The 25,729-nt window shown below is 34.9% G+C and overlaps 2 protein-coding genes across 2 annotated transcripts; both read right to left on the reverse strand.

Annotated features, from left to right (window-relative positions):
- Positions 1-46: 46 nt before the first annotated feature.
- Positions 47-9,958, reverse strand: LOC120336773 (uncharacterized). Its single transcript, XM_078109981.1, has 5 exons — positions 9,893-9,958; positions 8,833-9,151; positions 3,760-4,387; positions 3,032-3,187; positions 47-2,531 (listed from the first exon to the last, which is right to left on the reverse strand). Exons 2-5 carry the CDS (start codon positions 9,000-9,002, stop codon positions 1,044-1,046), a joined length of 2,442 nt encoding a protein of 813 aa, XP_077966107.1. The 5' UTR covers positions 9,003-9,151; positions 9,893-9,958; the 3' UTR covers positions 47-1,043.
- A 3,844-nt stretch (positions 9,959-13,802) lies between these two features.
- Positions 13,803-20,378, reverse strand: LOC120336795 (uncharacterized). The gene is made up of 10 exons (XM_039404559.2): positions 19,942-20,378; positions 19,017-19,172; positions 18,388-18,603; positions 17,724-17,792; positions 17,066-17,108; positions 15,811-15,884; positions 14,889-15,345; positions 14,664-14,720; positions 14,268-14,354; positions 13,803-14,163 (listed from the first exon to the last, which is right to left on the reverse strand). Exons 1-10 carry the CDS (start codon positions 20,182-20,184, stop codon positions 14,159-14,161), a joined length of 1,407 nt encoding a protein of 468 aa, XP_039260493.2. The 5' UTR covers positions 20,185-20,378; the 3' UTR covers positions 13,803-14,158.
- Between the last annotated feature and the right edge of the window lie 5,351 nt (positions 20,379-25,729).

The raw sequence follows: 25,729 nt of genomic DNA on the forward strand, positions 1-25,729 counted from the left end.
GTGGTTTCCTTTAGCAACTTAACGATGCTATTAAAAGACATATATAGTAATGCAAAATTTTATTGCTGGCACGAATCAATGTAAAATAAAACGAATAGAAAATTGCATGCCAGTAAAATAAATAACTATTATATAATATACGAACACTATTTCCACATTTTTATTACCAGCTGAAATTGAGCAAAATTGTCAAACTAGCCCCCAAAAATACAAAAGTGTAATTGATCAATAAACTTATGAACTGAAAATCAATTACCCAGTCACTTTAAAATAAGTGTTCGACGCACAGACAGCAATGAAGTTTTTATTCAACTATACAGATATGCCAACGGAATCATCTTATGAAAAAAATTGTTTATGAAGTGTAATATGGGTTTATAGGACGTTGCTTGGTAACAATATATAACGTGAAAATTATAATAAGAAAAATAAAAAATAGTAAAATTTCATAACAAGCATTGATGCCAAGTCAATGAAGCAATTTCAGCTATGAATTACCCAATGGAATAATTTTGTAATAAAATGTTTATGAAGTGTAGTATGGGTTATATAAAACGGAGCTTGGTAACTATATAACGTTAAAATAATAATAGAAAAAATAAAAAGTAGTAAAATTTTATAACAAACATTAATGCTAAGTCAATGAAGCAACTTTATATATGTCTTGCTTCACAGGTCAAGCCATTATTTTACTATTCTGTTTAGTGCGTTGTGTGCCGTACTGCTTGGTTCAAGCTCGTGTCTGAATTTTAAAGAAGCATACAAACGTTATTCATATCATTCAATGTATCATCATTGTGGAAAGATTCATCATACAATGCCATATTTGATGGCATTCAATCCGTTATTGCAATGCAAGAAACTTCGCCTCGGAAAGAAATTTTCTCAAATCGGGTTTGCAGTTTCGATTTTGGACATTGGAAATTAGTCGATTTACAGTTCTGCGTTAGAAGTTGGTATGCGTTAGGTAGGTAATATGTTATCAATTATTTTTCCATCTCCATCATTAGCAACATTCCACTCCCTTTTTGGTTTGTTTCCGCTCACGTTGTTGTGTTTGTCATATTGGTTTGGCATGCCGTGTTTACCAGTTTACGCATCAAACCAGAAGAATTGTCCCGTTTTAGAAACGGCGTTGTATCAGACAAATGACCACTATCAATCGAATTTTGATATTGTGTCAACGGTCGACGAAAATAGTTTTCGTCTGGTAATTCCAGACCGTTCTCTTGATACGCAGTACTGCTGTTGTCTGTAAGACCTAGCATGATAGTTTTTGAAAAATAATTTGGCCCTGTTTGCATAAAATTGGTCGAATTGATTTCCATTGGAGGTGGTAGTATGCCACTTGTGGTGGCTGACGGTGCAGTCCCCGATTCTACTGATGGAGATGAAGTCACTGCTGAGGCAATTGGGCTAAATGGACTCAGCAGTTCTGAGCGTAACGAACCTATAGATCCAAATATTTGATTGCTGGTGTCGTACACGTCATTGCATTGTGGATCAGGAATTGAATCGGGAAGTGGTGATGGTATCCTGAAAGGAAATTGGTCTTCTTCATCTTTTGCTATATTCGTATCGGAAGATTGTACGTTCTGGAATTCTAGTGGAATCAAATCGTCACGTTCTTTTTCGTTCTTGTCATTATGCATGGGTGAATCTTGTCGCAAGTTGTTCCGCAGTGCTTCGAGGTGATTCATAACCGATGAGTTCCATTCCTTTATGCTTTTCATATGTAAGCCACAATCAGTTGTTGACGTTGAATTATCGGTGGAAGAATATGGATGGATGGAATCGGAAGATAGCAAACTTGGTATTCTAATCATCCCCCCTGTTTCATTTTCTGGCACCTTCGTTTCATTCAAAAGTGTTTCATGCGTTGCTTCGTGCTCTTCAGAATTTACAGGGCTCAATTTTTCTTTCCGGAACCTGACTCGTTTTTCACCATTTCCATCAGGGAACATGTTATCAAGTCTTGCCGATATACTACGTGACATTTTTCTTGAAAGGGCATCAGCTGAATTGTCTGGGGACAAATTGTTATTAAGTATTTCATCCATACTTCTGTACTCCGCAGCAGATTTTCTTGCAGCGTTAAGAAAACCGGGAGTCCATGTCGAACAACCCGACGCGTAGTCCATGTGGTATTCGTCAGAACTTGTTGTTTTATGAGATACAACTGTTGGGGAAGAATATTTACCTAGGTTTGTAACGAATGTGTTGCACTCTTTTATACTATTTCTAGGATATTTCATATGTTCTTCTTCATTAGAAATACCAATGCACCACATTGACTTTTGATCTTTTCCTGAAATGTTGCCGTCAGATTGTTTTCTTCTCACACTGCCATCTTTGCGGTTCATATTTTGAGTATCAACAGTCACAATATCTTTTCCAATTTCCAGTTCCCCTAGTGTTGTTTGATTTCTTTCATCCTTTTTCAGATCGTTTAATTTAAATGTAGTTTCATCATCACGATGAAATCGAATTTTTTTCTTCTTCACGAGGTAGATTTGCAGAAGTTTCGTTGACTAAAGAAAAACCATTGCATAAACTTTAAAATACGAAGCGGGGAAGGAAAGGATTAATAGGGAAAAAATCAATTCAAAATCCGATTTGCGCGCTTAATGCCACACACAGAGAAAAGAACAAGTTTTATACCTGGAAATCGCTGAGATTTGGCGATGTGGTCAAATAACGGAATGCTGATCACTTGGCATATGATAAAAAAAATGTAACTTGAAAGTGATTCGACAAGTAATAAAACCAAATAATAATGATTAAGTCGTCTCATTAACTTTCCTCTCCCTTCGGGATAAACATGTAAATCCATAAGAAATCCCAGGCATGTGTTGGGATTTCCACAGTATATATATTAATATATATATATATAATCACCGATATTTTTACAACTAATGAACAGGCATCTTATCATAGAATACAATGGCATTTGGAAGTAAATGAATAAAAGACAATTGCCGTTTATTGTTCGAATTAAATAATAAATAATGAAAGAGCACATGAATCTCACCTTGAGAAAAATGCAAACAACGTTCTTTCCAATGAATATAGATGATACTCCAGCAAATCTGTTGCTCACCAGTAAAACCAACCTAATTGCTGTCGTTGCTAGATTAATAGTCACAAAACTTGCCAAAAGATAGATCAGCATTTCATGAGGTCTGGACTGAAATCGATAAGTAAATATTCGGTCATGACTCATATATGAAGCAGTTTCACTTCCTAGTTATATCTCTGTAGAATATTGGTGATAACGATGATTCCAAAGTCAAATATTTATACTATTAAAATTGTGGAAACCATAAGCTTTGACTAGACATGTGACTAGAATTTCTATTTCAGATTGCACGAAAAAACAAGTGGTTGAAATGTAGCTGTTATGTCCCTAGGTGAACTTTTGCATCCGTATGCAATATTTTGTAATAATGCGGGCGGCATTGATTTTCAATTAAAACACTTATTGAGTTAATTCCCATACAACTTAATAATAGTTTGATAACTTGCGTGTTTCATAACCAATATGCACAACCGCAACAAGATAGAGCACTTAAAAGTATATGGATGCCGAGAAACTCGTTAGGGTATACTTTCATGTATATTATTTAAGTAGAAGCAGCCACACACGAGGCACCCTGGCCAAAGTTTCATGAAAAAGAAATATTTTAAACATGTCGAGGCATCCATTGTTGGTTCAGATTATATTACCCATAATGCAAATCCAGTCACGCGTTCACTCACCTGGTTTCGTTTGCTCATTTCGGCTAGAGACAGTGGGGGTAAAACGATCAGTATGATATAGCAATAAAAATAAATGAATCCAACAGTGATGTAGGGTAGCTCTCCTTGATTTGATTCCCACATGTTTGATTGTAAATCCAACAAGTCTAGGAGGTCGACTACAACCCAGAATGCTCTCATTTTTATTTCGTCAAGCTCTCGCAGATTTGAAACGCCTTCAAGATAATCGGCTCCAAGGAGAAGAAGGTAGAAACCTGGTATAAAAACAGCTTGGAATAATGTTAGTGTTTTTTTCGTTAACATGTCATAATCACACGTCTTCAATATATTGCCATAAACACTGCGAACACCAATTTGTGCATAGGCCAGCATTAGTTCTTCCGTAGAGAGATTCTCCTTTCCTGAAAATACTAGCTCTGGTTGGAAAATAGAAGCGGGTTTTTCTTCTTCGATAACAGCCAAACTTTGTTCGATCGCCTTTTCGACTTCCGTGAAACATTCTTTCCTCACGTTCTCTTGCACGAAATACATTTTAATGTCAAGAACAAATATCAGTAGGAACCATTCGGCCATAGAACACCCCCTCTTCATTGATCGAACTTCTGTACCGACCCATACGCCGACATATCTGTCAAAATATGTGATCATATTCAGTCGGTAATAATCTCTTCGTTATTTATTTATAGTGAATTTACTAGCATTATGATGTTACAAGGTTTTCGATAATCCCAAACATTTGGAATGATATTAAAATCGGATGCAATTCAAATATACTTCAAGGGATATTTCTTTAGATGGTATATACTGTATAAAGTTTCGTTTATCGATACAAGACTTCTTCAGAAATGGCAATCACTAGAGATATTGTGAGTCACAATATCATGATTGAATACGTTGGCAATGAAGTACAAGAATGGATTCGGGCCTTTCTGCGGATTTATCAATCTCATACGTGAACCCAACACAAAAACTGACTTGTGGGTTGAACATTGATAAAATATATATTAATTTTCGTTTGAAAATAGTCTTTCCAAGTAAAAACACATATATATAACTACAAATTGAGCCAAAGATACATTATGCTTTTTACAAGACAAAACCACGGCGACTTATATGGAATACTTTCAAAGTACAATTCTATGTTAACCACCGTGCTCTGTTGCTGCTTTCGACTGAGGTAACCATGTAAGTGATGTATAATTGATATAATTCACGTGAAAATACACTGAATTTCTACCTGCTTATTCAGTTTCGACGTGTCGGAAAAGCACTTTAATACAACTGTATATTTATCCGGTACCTCTGATTATGATTTTCCAGACTTAGCCAAAACTATTAAGTGAATTATTCATAACAGATTTATTCACATATTTTTATTTATTATCCAGCCATCTAGTTAGTATTTAACATTACACAGTTTACCAGGTAAAGAAATTTCGCAGAATATGAAAAAGCTGAAGCCAAAGAATACTCCGATTGAAAATCGAATATTTGTGATCGTTTTCGGAGTGTAGATGAAAAGTAGTATTTTTTTTTTCAAATTTCAATATTTTAAGGGAGTACATTAGCCGATATATATTTAGATTTGGACGCAATTTAGTCTCGGGTTTTGTTAATACTTGGATAGATCTGATGCACTTCTGTTTACCCAACGCTGTTTGGTATAGCTATGTTGCATTCATATTTAACGGAAAAATTTAACGTACGATATATTTTGTCCAATATTTTAAGTGAAATTGGATGATTCAAAGTAAGGGTGCTTGTTTATTTGGCCCAAAATATCATTAGCGTTTACGGATGCGAATTGCATAAACAATACCGACACTTAACGTGTTTGTTGGTGGTGTTATATGACACTAAATTAAGTAAACTGGAAATTATATTTTATTATACCGCTTCCGATTTTGAGTAAGGACTTTTAATAATTATTTCCTAATGCGTCATTAAATTTGAAACTTAATTATTATGGATAGAAGAGATGTAGATAATGTCTTAGATAGGCATTTAGACCTTACCCATGTCTGTTTTGGCTACTACGCGAACGGGGCAATTGAAATTTCATCCGTTTTCTTCGAATTTCTTCTTTTTCAATAATTCATGGTCGATATTGCAAAAATTAGGCAACTGCATTATCTTCCACGTGGTCTATCTGGACGGTTGTGATAACTATATCAGGTAACCCGAAATAGAAAAATGAGCCATAATCTCCTCGAATAGTACTATGATTGAACGTGGCCGATTATACTTTACAAGGTGGTACTACACGAATATTACCTGATCTGTCTGGCGCTTTTAGACTCCGAATAATTACCAGCCCTTCGTCTATAAAAATTTGTTAGTTATAATAAAAATTAATTTGCATAGAGCTTGTTCTGAGTAAACAAACGAATGTTATTTTGTACACTTTTTATTTAGCTATTATTTAGTTCAAAATCCCATTTCAGGTTTATCTTATTTAGCAAAAAGTCGTTTTTTTCCATAAATTTAATAAGTGATCAACTAACTATACACCCAACGGATTAACTGTACGACAGTTCATGAGAATGCTAAAATTTTCATTTCATCTACGAAATAGATCGATGTGAACTCACTTTTTCCAAGACTAACTTCAATATGAAGTAACTTTTCAAATTGAGGCCTGTGGTGTTGTTATAAATTATGCAGAATATGATTACTGTCACTAACCGTTGGACGATAATGCAAGATTGAATGTTAAGGTATAACGAACTCAACGCATATTAAGTTCATGCTGCGGATCTTTACTATATAGCCTATATACGCATTTGGTGTGTTTTCGTGGTAGGTCGGCCTTGTGTAGCAAGTACATAAGGATAGTTACTGTGTATTTTAATATTTTCACCACTTATTGTTAGTAGTGCATGTTATTTGCCTGAAACAAGGTCGTTGTCCCAATTCATTTCCTTTATGATATATTTCTCTCACTCAGTGTAGCTTGTCTTTGCCGTTCTTTGTTAGTTAGAAATTTGGTTTCATCACATATACTTGCTTTAAGGTTTCAAGTGTAATTCGTTATTTGGATCAATTCGATTGTGCAACCTTACAATATAACAATTGGCATTCAATACATTGTGTGCATTTTGACCTCTGAAGGAGTCAAGATCGGAGTTACACTCTGTTAACGTGTGTTCAATAACACGGGAGTGTGGACACGCAGATAGGGTCGAATCTTTGTTGCCCTATACTACTGTCTAAAATAATTATGGCACATTTTACATTTTAATTCGATTATCCATAATTACTCAAGAACTGATATGAATATAAAAAAAATTAGTTTGATTATTTTGATATTTCCATCAACACTTGTATTTTGTATGACCTCTGGCGCTGTTAGGCATCAAACAAATTGATGTTTTCGCTTCATATCAGTCACGATAATTGCTGTTATTCATGATGCCGATTACGTGCATATGAAATTACATTTTCATTGTTTAATATAATTTATTATTCATATATGCGCTTCCCCCCACTCTCCAAATCAAGAGATGATCGCGGTCAGATATACTAAAGCCTACGCTAAATGACCCAATGCATAACGTCATAAATTTTTCATTAGAAATTGTGATGTCGGATGTACATCTTTTTGAGGTGTATATTAGACTGATAACAAATGACATGGGGAACTATCGCAAGTATGTACAGGCAATTAGATATTAAACTTTAATTTGATGTTGGGTTAAAGGTGCATCAACATGGACATTTCAGTGGATGGCAAAACCATGTTGATTAATTAGTTCGTCGCTTGTTGCATGTCATTTCAAATTGACGTTGACGAATAAAACAATTTTGAAAAACTCAAAACTTTCCACCAACATGGCGCTAAGCTTTAAATTCTCCCTGCGCATTACGTGACGCATAGTCGGGTCATGTTACGATAAATAACGACTATTCGTACTTATAATTTATAGTATATATCAACATATATTTTATCAAGTAAACAAAAAACTAAGTTTGTAAATACTTTTATCGGAGGCATTCTCAGTATAACTTTTTAACTGTAACAGTTTATAATAACAAGCGGAACATCTGGTTTTTCACGAGCCCCTTGCAAAAAAGTATGAAGCCGGTTTATCATTGTGTATTTGAAGCTAATAAACTGTTGAAATTTTATAAGAGTCCAGTTTTTTGATTTTCGAATCCGAACTTTGAAGGTCCTCCTAGTCATAACTGGCCTTAGATCATATCCTAAACGAAGCTGGAACTTCCGAACAGCTACGGGCACAAGTACCCGGACTGTCCTAGATTTTGTAGATCCTGTGACGATTATTCACGATTCCAGTTTCAACGTGGAACGCTACAAGTAATTTTCAATTTTGTTGACGTAACCATACAAACTTCGAAGTGAAAAACGAATACAAAGGAGCCCACAGAAATTTTGGAAATATATAAAAGATAGCCTTCTAACGACAACAACAATCTTTAACGACCGAAAATTTCAAACATATTAGTCCGGTAGTTAAAAAAAGGCGATTTTTTCACAATAACATGAAGAATACTAATAACATGTCATAGATCCATTTCGTGTCCAATAATCGTGTATATGTAGGTCAGCGTGTTTGTTTATGCTGTGTACGTAAGTCTTATAAACTACATATTCAATTCTCTAGACTTACTATGGCCCGTAAAATTGCTTTTGCAGAGGGCCCGGTCATAACTATTGCCTGCTTCCTGCCTACTATAGTCTGTTACTATGGATAGGCCGAGCTTCGGATCCAGACTCGGTTTCGAGACATGTTTTAAAACACAATTAGGTCAAGTGCGCAATTATGGACTGTCACATAGTCACATACGGTGTAATTTACGGTGAGAAAGCATGCAATTCTGGGATCCGCTATCTCGAAAACGACGTAGCTCGTTTTAGGTAGTATGGACAAAAATAGGATTTGTTACGGTATGTTTGAATCATTGCCGTGAAACTTCCGTCAACTTATTTTGATAAAAATAGATCGTCCAATCGAAATGTTGACGTTTATGCATTGTAGGTCGAAATTACGTCGACGTAAAACGTTGAACGTCGCACGCGAGTGGTCGATACCGCAGAAAACTTTAAATTACCTTAGCACGAAAAGTAGGCAGACATCTCCAATCAATAACATGACGAGGACTCCTGTGCGTCGGCTTCCGGTATTTTGCTGGACGAGGTATGCATCTAGAACCATCATGCCCAACATGATTGCGATGATCGTAGTGGAAATATGTAGACGACTATTCGCTTGTTCCGCCATGTCTGTTGTCGATTCAAGAGTCTCTTTTCTCAGCTCAGTTCAAGCCTCTCTTTGCGCGCCAAGTGGTATCCCCACATTTGAGGTATACTGCCTTTTCCCGACCTCTTTTATTGAGTATCCGAAGTGAAGTGACTTAATGTTAAATGGGGCTGAAATGACAAGCGGACAAATAGATAAATTATTTATCACAAAACAGTTGACTTGTACGCATTACAATATTGCCTAACTAAAACAAAACCATGAATTATAACAGTTTTACACGATGCCAATGCATTTGAAGCTATTCATTATGATCAAGAGTAAACATTGTACGAACAAGAATTTTCAAATTCGCATATTAATGAATGTTATATTTCGAAGTCAGTATGTCAAAGTTTACTCAATTTTACTTAATTTTAACTAATTTTTCATTTTCCTTTTTATGAAGTAAATAAATCTACTGGACATAACGTTCAAAAATTTGTGAGAATTAATTAGCCGCATCTGAGATGGAGCGATACCTAGTGAATTCCTATAATCTATTTTTTTACACAACAATGCATATATTACGTTAATTACATATTCATCGACTATACCTTATGTCAAATACAAGCTTATATTTTGTGTATTGTGAAATGGGACATAAATAGGAAATTTCATTTATTTCGAAAAAGAATAAATTCTGGATAAGAACATTAACCCTGCTAAAACGCTTAAGAGATTAACAATACACTCGAAAACAAATACGACTGTGTTTGCAGTAAGTTTATTGAACATTATGTAAATGTGAAACTGTTCCTGACTATTTGCATATTCAGAAAATCGAATCAATTTCAATATAAAAACTTCGAAATATAATAGCATTTTGAAGAAAAAATGGCATAAACACACAAAAATTATTTTTCTATTACCTTTAAATATTCTTGCGTTTCAAATCGCCATCAGGAAATAGCAACTAATAGTAGATATAATCTGAAATTATAATTATGTGGGATCATAAAAATCAGAGATTTTAGAATTGTATGTACGTTTTAGTGTTATGCAACTAATTTAAAATTGAAAAAGACTAACACATTTGAGCGTAATAACAAATAAAAGTCAGTTAGGACCTGACAAGTCCACTAGACAAAATTGTTATCGGAGTAGTAACAACAGCTTGGGAGTGGATAAATTTATATCACCCAGATCGAGAGTTCAATACTTGACCTTGTGTCGACCTTCCACCACCAAATGTTCCTATTAAAACTAATCAATGGTCATCATGGTGTTATTGATTGTCAGGGTGCCGTGGTATTTATACGGAGGTATCCAACAAAACTTTTCTCTGTCATGTATAGAAAATTATCGATTATGCAGTTTCGGTATCCTGTGAAATCCCCGAGGTTTACTGTTTCAAAATGTTCTTGTTAATTGTTTTTACCATATATTAATTAGATCGAATTGACTGATTCTATCTATATATTCCGTGCGCGTTTAGATACATCTCGCTCGGATGGATATTTTATCAGAAAAAAATCTTGATTTGTCATTACATTATACATACGAGCGATCCTGTCACCGTACTAACCACAATATATATTTGAAAAATATCGCGATATCACATAACGCTTTAGAATGCTAACCCATTTTATGCTGAGCTAAGCCATACCATTTTATCAAGCACCAATTCTGCGAAAGTAACAAGTAGTTGTTTAGCGAATACTTTTCCATGTAGTCATGATTTTATTAGTCACGTGTAAAGTAATTTTTTTGATCATTATTGACTTGCCAATTTTTGTGAACTCACAATGAAACGGAAAATATTTTATTTACATGTCATATTCAGCCATTATATTTATCAATACATATAAGCCGCAGCCCAAGATAATGTCGACTGACCTCTGATGATCATCTGTCAACGGAAGCTTTTACGGTAATTTGTTATCTACTATCTCAAGATCTGCCTGAAACTTCAAAAACCAATTATAATGTATTGCATATGAATGGCTATATAGAAATACAATTTTTATTGAACGGCTGTCAAGAATAACCTAACTGTACGCTCTTTCCTTTTATCGAATGGACCCGAAAACAGATTACCCACAACCTATATGTCGTAAAGCGAACGTTGCCTTCATCACTTTTCATATGTTCTAAGTGGATTTAAAATCCCGAAATACCTTGTTACATCTTCTTGTAATGTAGAGCTCACATCTTGCTAAAAAGGAATTTAAGTTCCGAGCTAAAATTCAGACCCAGCCTACAAAGATATTTTACGTTACCTCAAAGCACATTACAGCAAACGGCGCTCAAGAAGTATGTGTACCACTATGGAGGTGACTAATTTTGTTTGCCTAATTTACACCAAGTTGTGTAAAGGGACTAAAACCTATGAGCGGGGCGTATATTCACTTGACTAACACAGACAGTCCCCAAACTCGTAATAGAACTAAAATAAGGGAAATCGGAATAAAATTATGCCCTAATCCTAACCTGGTACACATACTATGGGAGTACCCAGAAAACAAATTATAAATGTTACTGAGAAGTTTTACCTACTTACTATGATCATCTACCGATATTGCATCTTTCAAAATATTTTTAAAATTTATATACATTTCCTATGTCGGTATTACCCAGAAGTCAGTTGTACGGTAACCCGGCGAGATCAAGAGTGCATCTTCCTAAAAGAAAAGTTATTGGAAGCCAGTATCTGGTACTCGCCTAACCTCATTAAATGTGAACATCTCTTGGGAACAATCAAAAGTTTTAATCCCGGCAAAAGTAATCTGCGGTTGTCGATCGATTTATCTAAGATTAAATCCCTTTCGATTAATATTCACTAAACTTCCACGAAAGCAACATTATTATAACGCAAGACAATCTCTCTGAAAAAAAAAACTCAACATTCTTTACCATATTTTTAGCTCAAATATCGCGTATATTATTTTATTAAACTACACACATGCTGGTAAATAAGCAACAGCAGTTCTTTCCGACGAAGCGCGTGTTTACCCAAATTTATCGTCCGTGTAACTAGCGGCCTCTTGTGATTAAGTCATTTAGATCGGTCTACATCAGTGTTTTTCAACCATTTTGGTATCGCGGAGAACTTTTCATATTTCAAGTTCTTTACGGAACACCAAACGAAAATTTTCAATTTTTCGAACGCAATTATACCTAATAGTTATATCATTTAGTATAGAAAAGAAATAACGATAAGACCAATGACGACTTATTGACTCGATTCAAATTCAGAGCTATAAAGAAAAAAATTGTACAAAAGTACAATTTATAGATCTTTTATTACATTCTCATGCCACAAAGCAATAAAATGCCAACGATAATTATATGTAAGACAGACGGGCCGTTCGTATAGTTGAAAATAACAATGCATTTTGGAGTGATGAAAGGGTTTGCTTCGATGAGAACAAATCTTATTCCTGGCGGGGATTTCGGAAGGACAAACACGTATAGTTCTTTTCTAACGATTCTTAGTTTCATACCAGTCTGATATAAGTAGCGATATGCACTATAAATCACATTGTCAAACTACCTAGTATTTGTTAGTTTTTTGCAATGGGTCTAACATTTAGGCATAAATAAAATACCGCAATACAAATTTTGGTTTTTGAAGAGTTTTATTTTACCTGATAGTAATAAAAAAATGTTCCGAAAATCTGCCATAAGATAGAATTAGTCATTAGTTCTTTTAAAATTTAAGTGATCAGGTCCAATTAAAGTAATGGTTCTTTGACACAAAGTGGACCTATGGAATAGAATAATATGTCAATCAGTAAAAGGTTGTGGAACAATTTGATACGGAACACCTGTAGGTCTTTCACGGAACAACAGTGTTTCACGGAACATCGATTGAATATCATTGGTCTATGTGACGAAGCTACTGCCCAGTGCAACTCAGAAATACAGAAGAATAAGTGGCGGGTAGTTTAAAACTCATCTCACACGCGGCCATAACAAAACATTACGTTCTTGAATGTCGTTATTGAGAAACTATGCTGTTTGACATGACCCAATATTCGATCCATATGTATATTCCGTGTCCAATAATGTAACAGCAATCTATGATAAGGCGAGGAATATATCAAAATTGCTGTACGTATTTGCATGTGGTAGGTATTGCTACTACATTTGGCCCGGTTCCCTTGCTACAGCTACACTGAATTCACAAAATAATATCAAATAAGATTGTCCTACAATTTACTCACGAACGTCAAATTCTTTTGTCTTGGACGAAAACATGCTTCATATAAAGATAGGAAGCTGTTGCTATCGTAGTTAATAGTATACATGATAATTTGTTGAATGTGAATACTGGGAAGATGTCATTGATTTTTCAAACTGTGTGCTTACCAGTCTGCTTGCGGTGTCGCGAAAATGTCGTGTCCCATTTGTTCCGCGTTTCCCACCTGTCCCACGTGCCCCACTTGTCACACGTGTCTCGCTTGCCCCACGTGTCTCACTTGTCCCGCGTGTTCCACTTGAGAAACGTGGGACAAGAAGGACACGTTGGACAAGTGGGATAGGTGGAACAAGTGGGACACGACATTTTCGAGACACCCGTTTGCTTGACTTCACCCAATGATGGGATTAAGAACGGGTTCTCTTTTGTAGCGAACTCGCTAACAACAGGCCGAACTAAAACAATAACAGGTTCGCGAGAACCCCCTGAATCCCCCACTGAATTCAACGTTGATTGAAGTGTTCTGAGAAAAATGTTGTGTAAAACGTATTCCATTGAATTATAATTTTTTCATGTTTTGTCTTCTTATTTGTTTACCTGTCACGTTGAATAACTCTTACAAGCAATAACACAGTAGATTCACCAAAAATTTGTCATTCGACTCCAAAAATATAAATAGTTCGTACATTAGTTTTCCCTTTCAGGTAAAGATATATATAACATATTTTAAATTTCAAAAAAGCGGAGAGTTTGCTGGCCAGGTAATCAATCTTTTTTAGACATTTTTACTCTTAAAATAAACTTTGCACAATTTTCTGCTGGAGATTCTTCAGCTTGGACGGTCAGTCTGCGGGTACAAATACTGAAGCATGGATCCCTCTCTTCGTATTTTGATCATTCCAAGAATCAAACTTCCGAGTCTGTCTATTTGAGATGCACCAGAATAAATTGGTAAAAACGACGAATTTGTCAAATAAAATCCATCATCTCGTATTTATGCTGTAGATAAAACAAAATCATCGCACAATTAGTGTTTGTCACATTATCTTACTTAGATTTACATCATGTAACTCTATGAATCTTAATAGAGAAGTTAGAATTACCTGTATCTCGTACGTTTGCAACATTAGTGACGTCTTTTTGTGTGCTGTTCGTGGTTCCGTGTCTTCCCGTGTACGTATTTGCTGAAACTGACAAGAAAAATGTTTGCATTTTGATCGCAAAAATCTCCATCTACCTTACGTGATAACCGTCTATCACTCTGCGTTTAGAATTATCGTAATTAATATATATATAAAAACCTTGTTAGGCCTCCCTGTAGAGCTTACAATTTATTAGAAAATATTTTCTGTTCTGATCTAAAATTGTGTTCCCCAGGGTAAGTAACTCTGGTACTTCCACATTCTAATCTTCTGGTCACGATATTGGTCTATGGCGTTTAAAGAGTTGGTATTTGGAAGATTTTTCACAAATTATTGTATATTGTTTGTTTCATGTACCTGAAGAATCTCCAATGTGTATGTTGATTTCCTTGCTTTCTTTGGTATTGTGTTCGACTGCAAAATAAAGTTAATTTCTTCTAAATAAAAAAATAAATACCTTACTTTGCATTATGCTATGCAAAAGAATTGTTGTCTTTTTTGCATTAGGTATACCATTCACTTCGAATTACTTTATAAATACCTTACACCATTAACATCTTATTGCTATAATTAACACATTACCTCGTTTCTTCAAACGGACACATAGCGGAATCATACTGTCTCCAATATTGTACACGATATCAATGTCTTCGCCATTCTCACGTATTCTTTCCAAACAATCCCCATCCAATCTGAATTTGATATTTCTGCATGTCATCCCTCTCAAATCATCGCGGATATTATCTCTTGGTGGCGTGAACGTTACATCGGCCTTATTGGTACATTCGAGGCAAACCGGATTTTCGGGGTTTATCGCGACAAATTCTGACAGAGGATGAATTATTTTGTATCCTGATTTCTCCATCATACCCACGGAAAAGTTGATGCCATCCATTGGTCTATTTATTTTGTTCGGCCATATTATTACAGAAAATTCACGATCGTTTTGGAATAATATATGGGACATGATTTTGATAGGAAGATCGAACTGCACTGGTGTCCTAATGGGTTCGGCTTTGACAGGTGGTGAATGCATTTCCTGAAAATAATAGTAAACATAGCACGACACTTACATTAGATGTAATTTTGATAGAATCTGATGGCAGCAATGTACAAACTGCTTCACGTCAAAAAAAAATTTCAGTGTCAATACGAAGTACAATGAGGGAAATACTTTTCTTGTTGACCAAAAGACAGGCGTTGAGAAAAGCAAACAACATTTATATTGGAGCGTCTTCGTTGGTTTGATAAAGCGAAATGTCCGATTTGTCAAGCCTTGGTAGAAATTTTCCAAGAACTGACAATACTGTGTTTCTTATTGGATTTTTAAAAAATATTACTTTCTTTATTTGATTAAACGACGTAAATGTTATTTCACATGTATTTGTCCTAGAGAGTCTACTGAACGTTTACTTTAACAATTCTTAATTGATCTGACATAAATAGGTCTAGTAGTGAGATACCATTATGAGGTAACTTAAACTTATCTTCACAGTAAACCTACCTCATTCTGTTCGAAGCTCATTTCTGATTGACAATCACCGCTAAATCCTGAGTCAATCGTTCTATAACTGTCATCTGTAAAAGGATGCAATTTTTCACGTAAAAAGTTAGTTTATTTTGTCGTTTTGAATAAAACTACGCAACACATTACATTTCATAATCATAAAACGATATTTTTGGTACTCCTGAAGTATGCGCACCAAGATGTCGCACAACCTGAACCCCAACCTGGTAAACAACCGGAGTTCAGGTTGTGCGCCATCTTGGTGCGCATATTCCAGGAGGTCCTTTTTTTTTAGATATTTTGTGATAACAGTCGGGCCACACGCTCCGTTTAAATCTTTCCTATAAAACGGCCCTTCAGTGGAAAATAGTGAAATGGCCATTACATTAATTTCGGTTATATTATATTCAAGATACATCCTACAAAAACATTCTATGACGATTATTACTTTATGGCAGAAAAATTCTGTATGAATGGTACAAAAATAATAAACATTGATACATGTATCAGCGATGGTATCTTTAAATTGCTATAAAATAGGTATTTTCAACTTTTGATGCAGATTGGCTCACTGTTATATTTTCGATATATGATTCACAATAATCCTAATTGTACTATTTCGGGGCATCCAACAATACGTTTTGTATCAAAATTTAAAACAGAACCGTCATTTTATTACCATACGTCACGTCTAAAGTTGTATCCACATACCATTCCATATATGGGAATTCAGATTATTGCGCCACAAAAAGCTTAAATTCCGTGATCCGCGAATACCTTTGTTTACTGGTGTTGTAATGTCAAATCCGAACATTGGAGGCCTATTCACAATCACGGGCGTAACAAAATACCTTTCGTGAATATGCCATGATCTCAGGTGACGTGTGGCGATTGAAAGCGGGAGTGTACTCACCACTCAGTTAATTCACATCACACGCTTATTGGAGGTAATTGACTTCAACTTCCAACTGACTTCCACTTTGTTAACATTAATTCATATTAATTCAAAGTGAATTATTCACATAGCCATGAGCCGTGAATTCTGGTTAATAATGAAGTGAAAATTCAATCAATCGCCGACGCACGCAAAGCCACATAAAGTTTAATTGGAGCGGCAGTGATCTGGCAAAAATGTCTGTTCATGTAAATTTGAAATTACGGGAACACGAAATTTGAGGTCTATACTGCAAGAAAAGATCTATAATTTGTACAATATCTGGTTAGGTTAATATAAAATTAAATGTTTACATACCATTACTAATAACTTGATGACTTATTTCGGCATTTTCTGTCACCTGAAAATGATTATATTGTAATTATTGTAATATAATTGCGTTCAGATACAAAACGTGATTTGTTTACGTATCATTATCAACCCCCAGTAACTCAACTGCGTTGTATTCCACTCGAGAAGGCCTATATCATAACCAGGTCATACACGCCATAAAAAAGCAAATGTTAGACTAAACCATAATTTAAAAGTTATAAAGGATCAATTTCAAGTTATAAAGGATAATAAAAAAACATTCAAGTTATTCAAACACAAACTTTATTAAGTTTTATATGTTCGTCGTTAATCTAATGAAAATCACGAAATTCTGCTGTCGCGCGTATACGACTCACACCCATACACTCAAACAGTTCCACGAATTCCGGTGTTGAAAGTTAAATAAAGCCTTAGCGTCACGGGACCAAACAGGGACTTTTTAAAACACATGCTCATCTTTTATTCTTGATTCCATGAACTGAAAACACTTCCCGAAAAGTAACGCCCAAGGCATATTATATTTGATGGTTTATATGGATAAGGCAAGACACTCGTCCGGTTACTCATGCTGGGTTGGGTATGGAAATAAATAATCTATTCTTGTTAATGGTCGATCGTTATACGCTATACATGCTTTACTAACCTCCGTTGCCTGCGAACCAAGGTTTTCCTTTATCACGTTGTAATGTCTGAACCATTTGATCTTTAGATTCTGCAAAATAAAAACATAAATTAATACAAAGCTGCCATACCAGCTTATATATATGTTATGCTGGATCGAGCTTGCCAAAATGCGGTTACGATTCTTAGCAGTGACAAGTGTTTTGTATGTACAGAACTAAGTAAATACGCAGATTTAATTATGGTGGTATACAAACTATGTAATACAGAAGAATCGACAATGGGCTAAATACCCGACAAAAAGTATCTAGGATTTTCACATTTCCTATCCAGGAATGAAGAATACAAAGAATCATTGAAATATCATAGAACGTTGGAGATATTCAAGTAATTATAGAAATTGTAATACAGTTTATACGGGCAAAATATCAAAATAAAAAGCACTCAATGCAACGAGTCATTTGCTTAGCTTAGAACAAATTGTATATCATACCACAAAAAACAACAAAATGATTCTATCAAATATTTTTTAAAATGGATCAGTTTGTGAGACAGTTGGTCAACTGTCGGTTTTTACTAAACGCTTGCGAGATAGTAACGACTGTAGTTTGGGGTATTTGTGTTTGAACAATATCTTGCGCATTGGTATATTCTATGGGACTACACAATATTTTCTTCAGACTAACCTGCTGCCATTGCAATTCGGCGTTTATCGAGATTTTCTTGTTTCTTTGATAAATTTCGTTTAACATATCTTTGTCATTTGCTATCAATGCTCGATATGCTCCTTCACAATCTTCTAGATTCAATTTCGTTGTTATTTTCCTGCATTTGATGAGTTCGCGCAAATGGTGCAGAGATGGGTCACTCAGTGAACTCCCGCTGACATCTAATACGTCAAGCTGAAATGACGTGATAGGAAAATTTAGACAGAACATAGCAGTATACTCGTACATCTTGTTCGTGGCGCATGGTATTTATATACTGCGTTTGTGACCTAAGCTGTGTAGACTGTAGATGGCCCTAATACCGAGTCTCATCAGGACGTTCTACTATGGAAAAATAGTCAAAGGTTGAAAACCATCTAATTTCGGTTAATTGTTTTTCTCCCCTTTCAATTTTTCAACAATTATGAATTCGTATATAAACCTTATGTTGAACGCTAATCTTTTCTGTGGTGACAATTATTAAAAATATTAAAAGTTAGAAGTGTGACTTACAGCTATAAAGTATAAAAGAGATAATGATATTAATTGATGTTGATGTGTATGGAATAGTATTAATTTGCAGAATCAAGCTATGTTCATGCTTATACCTTGACTTTATCATCTCTCACTCTCTGTAGTAATTTTTCCAAATCATCTGAGTTGAGTTTATGGATTTTAAGAGATGATATTTTATCAACCGCTTGGCACAATATTCTGATAGACTCATTGTCATAGTAATTCCCTCTAACGTCAAGACAAAGCGCCTGAAACAAAAATTGGTTTGTCAGCAGATTTTAGTAAATAAAAAATCTCTTATGCGTCAGGATTTTCATTATTACTCATAATGACTCGGGGCAAGGTCAAAATATAACGCACATCTTAGTTACGCAGTTGAATGCATGATTATCGAGTTGTAAACGTAATTCGTTGTTAAAACATAGCAATTTAATCCCGGGGCCTTTTTCCCGGACAGTTACTCCATCTTTCAACGGAAACTTCAACCTCACCAACATATATTATGAATCTGGGTAGACCTTGTCGAATTGAAAGATTTCGGACGCTCTATAATCCATGCTTACATCCTCCGATACTCGAAAGCTTGTGATTATTTGAAATATAAATAGCCATAAAACTCTATCGTGAGAACAATAAAACATTCAAATTTTATAAAGACTTTTCATGTCTACATACAGACATATACAAATAACCACACCAATAGATACACAACCGATAAGAGGCAAACATTTCTTAGCAGCGGTACCAACCGCACTTACAAATATAACCGTTTGAATGTATAGCGCACTGCCGAAAATTGCCCACAAAGAAATATATACCCACAGACAATTAACACTTTAAAAGTTTCACATAATGATTAGGAATACCACGATAAACAAAACAGTTCGAAATTTGAAAAAAGTCTTAATGAATACTATTTCACGTTGGGGACTGAATGATAAATAAGAAGTTGGAGACTTGCAACAACCTTGTCTGAACGCAAATTGAAAAATTAAAGCGTAAGTGAAAATGACTTACCCATATATTTTTGCTTTTTGAAATTGCATCAAGAATTTTGTTCAGCTTTTCAGAAGCCAAAAGACAATTGTGAAGAGATATTTTTCTTATGAATGAATTCTCAATCGACCACAGCAACTTTCCAATGTCTTCTTCGGTAACGCGTTTAAGTCGAATTGTTTTTACATAGTTCGTGTGTGTCGCCTCTTTTCCCAATTCCACTGTCTTGCTTAGATGAGCAGAAGATGTGATTTTTCTCGACATTTCTATTATTTAATAGTCTTGAGAGTCTTCACTTACTCAATAATATCGCCGTTTTGTCTATTTCAAAAAGATTGTACGTTTTTTGTTTAAAAAGGTTAATAACGAATACCTTTTCTGAACTCAGTGCAACAATCACGAGAATTAGCGTGGTTCTACAGGTCGACGGCTGTGACAGACTAAACTGTCAAAATCAACATGGGTGTGAAGGAAGTTCTTTTTTGTCGACAAATATTTGTTTGATGTCATGAAATCGTCTACCTGGGGAAGCACCCTGGTATGCGAGACACGCTGCGCCTCAAGATATATGACTAACACTATAGTTATGCATTACGTGTATTATTGCTAATAATATAAAAAATTGGGATCGATGAGTTTTTGTTCAAAAATTTATCAAATCCATTGTAGTTACCAAATTTAGTTGTAATTAAATTTTAATATGCCAATCTGGGTAATTTATCAAAAGAACAGGTTGTTAAGAACGCAATTCCGGAAATGAAAACGCATTTAAAACATGACATATTATATCTTTTAAAGCGAATAAAAATAAAACGACTTGGGTTTCACACACAAAAGTATTTCACTACCATTGAAGTCAAAGTTTGGAAATGCAAGAACTGGTCCTGCCGATTGGTATTCATGTTGCAACCAAAGTGGGTACGGTACGGTCAACATTGTTGCTAGGAAATTTATTAGATGCGCACTTGTTGTATCTTTCCAAAGTTGATATGACTTTGCGATATAGCCGTATATCCCAGAGATACATCTGACATTGGTTTAAAAGCTAGTGTTTGTTCTGCATTGCCCCAGGATATCGCGCTCATTTTCTTGAACAATCAGACCTTAACATCTGAGTTGTTTCATTCGAAGGATTTCTACCGAACTGTTCGATTGTTTTTATCAGCCGGTTTGACCAAGCGACATTGTCTGAGATTAGATCAGTCAATCTAAAGTGAATATATATATTTCCTAACGCCAAGTTACTGCTCCCTTTAGCAGTGCATTGCCTGCTGTATTTTGGACACGGATTGTATCTATAGATCGTTTTGTTATTATGCTGCTGTTGTTGTTGGAGACAAATTGGATCAATTTGATATTATTATTATGTTCTTAGTATTTTCTTCTTATTGTTATGAAAAAATGTTAATAACATGATTTCACTGGAAAGTGGAAGCCGCGAGGAACCAAAGCTGGTTATCAAGCATCGACCCGACCAAGTTTATTGGTAATTTGGTATTCAATATTTTTCGTGAACTGTTGGCTAGCAATCGGGACGCCACTAGGGGGTATCGAAGAGCCGAGCAATCCATCCAGGGTATCTATTCCTCGTTTCATATAGACTCCGGGCAGCGAGTATGTGCTAGTCATTCTTTCCTTTTCCTTGTTATAGCCGGAGTTTTTTTCATTTATTCCATGGGGAACGGTGGACTACGGTACCGAATCTGATAATACAGTAGTGACTTGAAGATGCAGCGTGCTGCGCCTGTAGAACTCAGTGGGATTGTTCCGGTGTTAGGACTGTCAATTGTTAGTCTATTAACTCTATTCTATAGATTGAAGACTATCATTTACGTCCCAAAGTAGAGGACACAGCTTCAGCAGCACCCTGTAACTCGGTGTCGAAGTGAGAAATGTCATCCTGCGCATACTGATCTCGCACCAGGTGAAATGGAAATGATAACACAATACCTCATTGTCCTGCCACGATATCGCACTAAAGAGCCACAAATTGATCGGATTCTACCACTCACATTTTGAATTTTTTCACGATATCTCGATCCAACATTATATCTAATACTGTTACTAGGTACATTAGTACGAATGAATTCCGCCTATTGCCCATTATTGAACTGCCCACCCATGCATAAATTTTAAATAAGCTTCCAGGTAAATGAAGCTATAAATTACGCAAGAGTAAACTTTGAACATTCATAGCGAACAATATATTTCAAACATTTTGAAATCAATTGAGAAAAAGATCTAGCTCATTGATAGAAGCTGTTCAAATTGGATTCAAAAAGTTAAATGTAGAAGTGAGTACATAATATTTTAAATCCTATGTTGTCCTAATTTTTTCTTATATTTGAAGTATGAGATGGCGGACTGCAAAAACACTTCTCTGCTCGCTAAAGGTTGTAATTATTCAGATGGCCGTTTTTTTGAATATAGATGAAATTGAGTAAGACGTTCACTTCCATTTGAAATATAAAGAGCTTGTTCTTTTATATATATATTATCTGGCATTTAATCCTTGTGGAACATTTACATTCTTTATTTGTAATGAATACAGTTCCATTTGAAAGATTATGAATTATATTATTTTGTGGTAACAAGCCAACTATTTATTTATTTTTCGGTCAATTTAGTCATTGTTGGACATTCGCGCGTTTTGAATCAAAATTGTAAAAATCAAGAAACTAATTTGTTTGTTCTTGGCAAGCATGAAATAAACGTACAAAATCAAAACAATAATGTATATATATATATATTATCTATAAATGATGGTGTGGGCTATAAAAACACCTCTACGCTAGGATCTAGGCAGTTCTAATATGCGTAATTTTAGTTATGCTTTGGAGATTAAAGAATGCGATTTTTCTCGTGTTTCAATGCCGTTAAATATAATTAGTTTGCTAAATCGAAAACCTTTCTCAAAATAAATTATTAATAAAACGTCCACATCGTTTTTCATTTGAATATATATTTTAATAATGTTATTGGCACTAAGTCATAAACGGTTACTAAAATATAACCTGAAAAAACCCACGAAGAGCTATTTTGGCGCGGATGCTGTTTTTGTTGCTCATTGCCATTATCGTTATGGTTCTTATCGTTGTTTCGCTCGCTTCGACGCAAAATCAAATGTAAACAATTTATATTTAATTTACGTGGTGGAAAATTTCCACCAGGCATATATGAATATTTAATGTCAGGTAGAAGATCTGAGCTACTGAATTTAGGACAATGCGACATCCGTCCACGTGCTATTTTCATTGTACATAATCACACGTATAAGTACATTTTTATGTTTTCTCTCTATTTTGAAAATGTCACCCGGAAACAAAATCTTCCTATACTCGAAAGAAGCTCAAACGATAAAAAATTTATCGGCCCATGCGCTAGATTTTCTGCGCAAAGTAAAAGTTTTATCAAACTTGCAGAAGTTTAGAGGCGTTGTGTGCGATTTTGAATAGATTTAAAATAATAATAAATTAAATGAATCGTGGAGGCCCGACTTCAATTCAAATAAGAATTTAACAAAAATCGCAACTAAAGCGCTCTCCGTTGTTTTTCGAAAGCGGATAAAATCGGTTACAACCGAAAAATTCCATTTTTCGCAAAAACCACGGCATATTTAATAAAATGAAGTGTTTTAAGTATATGAACAGGTTCTGAGCATTTCAGAAGTAAGCAATACCGTCGCATTTCGAAATAATTGACTTTGATTAGTCTACTTATATCTCGTGCAAAATTACTATGAAATTTTGCTACTTGTTAGTGGTTTGGCAGGATTTCCAAACAAAATATATCATACTCTCGTTTTTATCAAAAACAAACTGTTTGCTACCTACTGGAGATAAATCATCATTTTGATTCTATTTATTATCGTGAAATATGTTGTCAAATATCATTATATACAGGAAAAGAAAAGTAAGCAGGAGTGCACTTTCAAGAGAATGGGCACTATCGACTAACTTTTTGGTAAACTCGCAGGAGACATAAAAAGCTGGAATAATATTAAATCGAATCGAAAAAATCGAATAACTGAAAATCAAGTCCAAACAAAAATTTGCATATGAAATAACATTTCTTCATTTCAATTCATGTTTGGTTAAATAAATTGACGCTAATCTCGTTAACGCTGACAAAAATCTACTTTTTTTACGCAAAATTTCGAGCACTTGTTAAATTTATACGTGACCAAGAATGAAATTTGAATAATTCAAGCTTTCGTACATAGAATTCTCTATTTCCGATGCCTTATCAAGTATAATCAAACATTACTCTTGTTATGATTAAAATAAATCGATGGTTAACCAACTGGTCATAAATCTCATTACGTTGGGATTTCCGCCAGCTTTCTTGAAATTAGCTGGATTAATCTCCCTGAATTTTAACCTACGTCGAATAGTAGGCAGAAAGTCCCCTTAGTTTGGGTAGATATTCCTACAGATTTGAATTACACTTTTTCAATAATCCCTGGGAAAGGAAATCTTGGATACGACTCATAGCGAACCGCGACTGATCGCTTGGGTACCAGTCCAAAGTGGGTGTGAGTATATCTAACCTGTTGATCGTGTGGGATTGGATGGGCAGCGACAACAGGCCAACGGTTACGTGAACCACTCTATGTCGTCGAGGAATCTAGCAACATTCTCGAACGCATTCATCCTCAAAAAAACTCAACTGAGTTCTGATAACGGCTAACTGCATAAATATCGTATTAATTACGAGTGTAGTAACAATCAAGAAGCATGTATGAACTGAAATAAGAGCAGAAAGGGATTCAAGATGTTAATTAGGTAGTCTAATGTTCAAAAGCAAAAAACTAAAAATACATTTCGCGAGATATCAAATTTAATAATTAAAATCAAACAATAATATCCTACGATATAGCAAACATAAAAATAGCATTATTTCCAATTTCGGCAGAGGTTACGTCAAACTGACTGTTACTGTATATATAGTGTATATATATACCATTCCGCAAAGCGACCTAGTAAAGCGTTAAAAGTTGGAGCTGTACTAGTATTGTTTGGCGCAAACTACTACAGCATATATATATTTCACACGTTATAAAATTTGTGTGAATTCAGAAATTTAAATATACAGTACTTTTTGTCTGATCTATTTTTCGTCTTATGAATGAGTATAATTTATTAATATGAATGAATGAATCAATTATAATGAAAATATGTCAACGATTCACGTAAAATATCATGAACTATAATACTGTTATTTCTAACAATGCAGCCGAATCATTTGCTCAATAAGGTTGCAATGGGAAAAATTTTGTCAAGAGATAAATAGAACCATGTCGTGGCGTGCATCGTCGTAGGCTACAGTTAGTCTTGAATTCTGCCACGACACCTAGTGTTACATAAAGCTCACATAATAATTCGCATTGTTTTAATTCTCAGGCAACGCATCCAAGGTAATAAATATGCTCAAAAATGCATATAAAAATAAGTAATATTTTCAGAAGTTGATGAAATTAACCACAAAAATGAGGTTATTCAACTAATTACTGGCGCCAGAATTTGAAAAATATGGAAATGGAAGATTTTGTTTGCTATGAGGTAAGATTTGGTCGACACCAAGTGCAACACAGGTCAGTGGTGGACAATGTCACATGGCGTTAATTATCAAGATAATCTATTAGCGGAAAAATTTTCTTTAATAAAGTATATCCCGACGGTGAACGTGAGCTTGTGTGACACAATTTATGTGCTATCATTAGCATATCTTTGCTCATAAAAACAGGCTGTTAATATTACTTCACGCTTCAAAGTAGGGTGGGTTTGTAACAGTGTCATTGAACGTGCGA

This window comes from Styela clava, chromosome 2 (assembly GCF_964204865.1).
Source record: "Styela clava chromosome 2, kaStyClav1.hap1.2, whole genome shotgun sequence".
NCBI classification, from domain to species: Eukaryota; Metazoa; Chordata; class Ascidiacea; order Stolidobranchia; family Styelidae; genus Styela; species Styela clava.